The sequence below is a fragment of the Nematolebias whitei genome, chromosome 14 (genome assembly GCF_014905685.2).
Source record: "Nematolebias whitei isolate Nwh7 chromosome 14, NemWhi1, whole genome shotgun sequence".
Taxonomy (NCBI): Eukaryota; Metazoa; Chordata; class Actinopteri; order Cyprinodontiformes; family Rivulidae; genus Nematolebias; species Nematolebias whitei.
Window position 1 is genome coordinate 4309864 of NC_056511.1, and position 5206 is coordinate 4315069.

The following is a 5206-nucleotide window of genomic DNA, read 5'->3' on the forward strand; positions in this document are numbered from 1 at the left end:
TGGACCGCAGCCTCCAGAACCAGCTTCAGGCTGGACCGCAGCCTCCACAGAGCCTCTGTGCTCAGACTCAGGACGACTCTCAGCTACCACCACAGCTTCAGCTCAGCTGGGTTCAAACCTTTGAGGTGTTTAGAAGATCGATTAGCTTTGGCGGCCATCTTTATCGAGTTGACTAAGTTGTAGACGCCCATCCTGTAGAATCTGTCCACTGGTTGATGAGATATTTTGCTAACAGACACATGCAGCTAGGTGTTTAACGGCCGACCTTCAGTGCAGCAGCTGATAAAAACAATATTATAATTTATTGATCGTTAACGCCTTGAAGGTTAATCAAGCGGACAGAAGTTCAGTTTCTCCTGAGGGTTCAAACTCTAAATGTGTGAAGTGGTTCTGAGTCCTCGGGTGGTTCTCGTCTCGGAGCCGGTTCTTTTGGGTTGGATTTGAATTCTTCAGCTCCGACACGTTTCTGGAACCCGCGGGTTCTGAGGGGATCAGTCGTTCCCTCTCCCTGTTTACAGACGAGCGCCTCCCTCCTTTTTTACTTCCTCATTCTTTCTTTTCTCTGCCGCTGTCGTTCTCATTCAGCCCCCCCCCCCCCCCCCCCCGGCTGAAGAATGTGGACGGCCCGGTTCTTCAGATGAACTCATGACTCGTTCATGTCAGACTCGACGCGGCTGCTGCCGCCCACGGATAAATATTCAGCGCTGCGCTCAGAAACACATTCATGGGCTGAGTGCGTCTGTTAGCAAAATATCTAATGTTTGGAGTCGACGTGATTCCACCTGATCGACCTCAGCCAACAGAAAAAACGTCTTTGACTCAGTGAAATTTAGACTTTAAGTTCTGGTGTGGTAGTAGCTGAGAGTCACCCCAACACAGACTCTGAGTGTTTTCTGACCCGATGTTTGTTTCAAACTTTGGCGTCAAGGCTGCGGACGAAGTGCATCGTTTATTTTCATTTAAACTCCAAACGTAAAGCAAAGATAAAAGTAAAACTGCCCCCCTGAAATGCTGCTGCAGAACCGACACCAACACGTCTTTGGATGGATCAGTCAACGTTCTAGTCTTCCACCCAGTGAGTCTCTGCTGTGGGACTCAACGTCCCCCCCACCCCCCCCCCAGAAAGCAGAGAACACTCCCCCACACTCCCTTTGACTCCCACTGTACCTGAGCGCTCAGTTCTCTCCTGAAAACAGGAAGTGGAGACTCTTAATTTAACGAGTCATCGTCTTGTGACACTTTATTTTTTTCATCCCTCCTGCTGCCCTTGGGTCAAAATGACTCGCGATTATTTTTGACCCAAGGGCAGCAGGAGGGTTGAAACAACTTATAGTTTGCAAACAATGAATGTTACGTTGAGGCTTACTTTTTAGTCTGCATATTTGTACACCAGTCCTTTTTGAAAGTGCTGTCAGGACGCAGATGTGTGGTTACCATGGCAACCCCAAACAGTCTAATGTAATTTGTAATTTTTCACCATATCAAAACATAAATTAACATAAACAACAACAAAGAAAATTAAAAACAACAATAAATAATAAGCGTATTTTAATTTTTTTTAATAATAAAAGTTGTCAACAGATCAAATGATCTAACCTGAGGAACTAAGGAAACGCCAAAGACGGGTAATAAAATGATGAAATATAAAGATTAAAAAATAAACAAACAGTTGATTGTAAAGTAAAATACAACAAAAGTTTGTTTTAATAAGAATGAGTACAGAAGTAATCAGAGTAAAACAAGTAGAAATAAGTAAATACATGTCTGCTACGACGTAACTAGAAGAGAAAATAATAATTACCGTAATTTCAGGAGTATTGAGTGCACCTGAATATAAGCCACGCCCACTAAAAAAAATCATATATAGGCTGCACTTGTTAATAAGCTGCAGGTGTTCACGTTGTAACATGAGATATTTACACAGAAAGATTAAAAAAACTTTTAATTAAATACGTAACGGTAACGCACAGTAGATGCTTTTTCTGAACAGTGCCGGCAACGTTAGTAAAAATACAACAGCTGATCAGGAAGTGATTGATCGCGGAGCAGGAGGAATATGAAGAGACGTCAGGAGCCACTGGCAGCCGAGCTGAAGTTGCTCCTCCTGCTTCATTGGTCCACTGTGACCTGCTCGATAACTTCCTCAGGTTTTTTACCTTTATTTATACAGGTAGTCTTATTGAGTCACGAGGACCCCCCCCCAGAGTGGCGTGCTCGCTTGTGACGAGGCTAAATCTTCTAATTGTTTTTGGCAGCTTGAAGCTCTTAGCCCATCAAAAATAAATCTATAAAGTAGCCGCAGCTTTGTTTACGTACGCCGCGGGGTTCGAAGCCTGCGAACAGAGCAGCAGCTTAAAGTCCTGACACGACGGTAACGCTTGTTAAAGTTAATAAATAATAATAATAAATATCGTAGTTGATGTCCAGGCGATGACCTCAGGCAGCAGCTTTAACCTTTAATGATCTCTGCTCGTTTTCCTCCTCTTCCATGGTTTCTACAGAGACACGTCGGCCATTTTGTCAGCTTAGATTGTTACAAAATAAAAGTCCCGAGCTCGTGTTGGTCTTTAGAGAAGAGATTTATGCAGCGTCTCAGGAGGAAGCTGCAGAGAAGTCCTTCAAACCTTCTAGTAGGACTTTGTTCTAAATGTCTCGTTTATTTTTACGTTTGTTTTCTAAACCGTCACAAGAAACGACCAGCGAACTCTTTCAGCCGTTTGTTGCTGTGTGTAAAAACTTCGGCTGATTTGAAGCAGTTTTAGTTCTGACCCTCCTCCCCCGGTCCTGCAGGATCAACCTGAAGGTGTCCAACAGTCCGTACGGCTACAAGCAGCAGGAGGCGCAGGCCATTCTGAAGGAGGTGCACTCCATCAGAGACACCATCAGCTCCAGGGAGAAGGAGAAGCAGGAGCTCATGCAGGTACGACCCGAGACTCGACGGTCCGACGCCGAGTCAGCCGTTGTTTTTCAGAGCAAACCCCGTGGTGCGTTTAAAAATCCTGCGTTTAATAATCTCAGTCTTGAGCCTTGAAATGTTTTAATTTTGTCCAGATTGTTCATTTTAGGTCTGTTTGTTTATAGATGCGTCTTAAATGTACGTTTGTTCATTTGATGCGTCTTCCATCTTTTTTTTTTTTTACACTGCTGGTTTTCATTCAGTCTGTTTGAGGATTTCAAAGGTTCTGCTGCAACAGAACTACAACTCCCATCATGCATTAGTCGTGTCAGAAGAAATGTTTTGATGATCTTTCACTCTTCATCATTTTCTCCGCTCTGTCAACGCGCTCCGGTTCAAACTAAACACGTGTCACATCTTGTAGAACGTCTTCACTAAATAATCTTTTGAAGCATGTTCTCCCATGAAAAACTCACGTGCGTGTTTTGGTGAGTGGCTGTAGCAGCTGCTGCTGCTGCATCTACATTTTCCTACTTAATCGTTGATTAGACGTGCACAGACATGACGGGTTTCTGATGCCTGCTGATGAAAACCAGTTGTCAGATGGTCTGTCCGCCTCTAGTCTGGAGGTTCTGGGCTTTCGTTCGTACGATGGGCGTCTGATGAGTTCTGTTGAGTCTTTGGACCCGACAACGGCAAGAACAAACCAAGACAAATTTAGATCCGTTTAAATTTAGATTAGAGTTAAATATAGACATTTAGACAACAGTTTAATAAAAAACTATCTGAACAGCGTCCGCCAGAAACAGAACCAAGCTGGAAGTGTGTGGGATCACTCTGTAGAAGGACTCTGAAGTCGTGCTGAGTCGAGCCTGTGGAGAAGGACCAGAAGTTCTGGATAGTTTAACAAGACAATGCTAGCTTATCTAAATGTTAGCTTGTTAACTTGAGAGGCACGTAGCTAATGACAAGCAGGTTGGAGGATTGAAGAGAATTTATTGTTGATTTATTTTACTGATCTGTTAAAATAAACTCGCAATGATCTGTTCAGCAAAATATGCTTCACAGTACTGCTCCTTGCTTCGTCTGCGCTGAAAGTGAAACTTAAGTGAACGTTCATGACTTGAAAGTAGCCTTCATGCGCCCTCTGCTGGAAACATTGTACAATTACGCTTGTTCCAGCATTTCAGGGGTGAAAATTAGACGCGTTTATATCGGCGCAAAAATGGACGATTGTCACCGATACGTTAGGTCCCCAAACACCTCTATCGGCCTAAAACATGAGCCGCACCGTTCCATCGGTTGGGCTCTAAGAAAAACAAAGAAGACCTTCAGAAAACCCTGAAGAACTGAAGTATTTTGGTTCAAAGTCTCAAATGTTTTAGCAGGTTTGATTTATGTTTCCTCCTCATGTTTCCTGATCCTGGTGTCTTTCTTTCTTTCTTTCTTCAGTCTTACAGTTGTTGTTGGTGATTGTGGTGATGATGATGATGATGATGATGATGATGATGATGATGATTTGTCCGGTCTCCTCTCAGAAACTGGCGGTGTTGAAGGACGGGTTCCAGCTGGACTCTGGTTCTCAGCAGGAGCTGTGGGGCAGCAGTCTGTCCCTCAGCGACTCGGCGGCGTCCATCCCTCGGCTCTTCTCCGACGCCGGCTCTCAGACCGACGCCCCCGCCGAGGTGAGCGGTCGCCTTCACCGTTCAGAGACGGATCAATGCGGCAGGAAGTCAATAAAAACGTAGACGATGTGCAGCACAAACAAAATAAACTCTTAAAAAGAGCCGACCGCTTCGCTGCAGTTCAGGATCTTGTTTGTGTTTTCCACGTCTGTTTGAAAAACAAAAACAGAGTTTAGAAAACAAATCGCTCAAATAAACAGATAAATAAGGAAATTATTTATTTTGACACGAAGTTGGACGGCAGCTTCTTATGAACCATAAAACAAAACTAAAAAAGTTTTACACGTTAAAGAAGTGCAGATCATTTAACCCCGGTGTGGCTGGAAGCAAACATTTCTTAAATTTGATTCTACACGGTATAAACACGGTTTACAGTTGTCCCTCGCTACTTCCTGGTTCGTTAATCACAGAATAGATTTTTCAGAATAAGATTGGACATGACGCACAACTGGCAGATTGATGGACGAGCCGCACGATCGGCACCAAGTTTTATTTAAAATAAATTATTTAAAAATGTTTTAACACCTGCTGCACCTTTGTGCAGCCCACACTGCAGGATAAGCTTCTTGCTGCAGCTGATCAGCTGTTCACTGTGCAGAGTGGAGAAGTGGGCGTGGCCAAGAGC

At 43.9% G+C, this 5206-nt stretch overlaps 1 protein-coding gene across 1 annotated transcript in view; it reads left to right on the forward strand.

Annotated features, from left to right (window-relative positions):
• LOC119420781 (protein KIBRA) overlaps window positions 1-5206 on the forward strand; it is a 58876-nt gene that overhangs the window by 14506 nt on the left and 39164 nt on the right. Inside the window, exons 6-7 of the mRNA XM_037688207.1 lie at window positions 2791-2920; window positions 4435-4581. Coding sequence (XP_037544135.1) covers window positions 2791-2920; window positions 4435-4581 — 277 coding nt within the window. The remainder of the gene's footprint in view (window positions 1-2790; window positions 2921-4434; window positions 4582-5206) is intronic.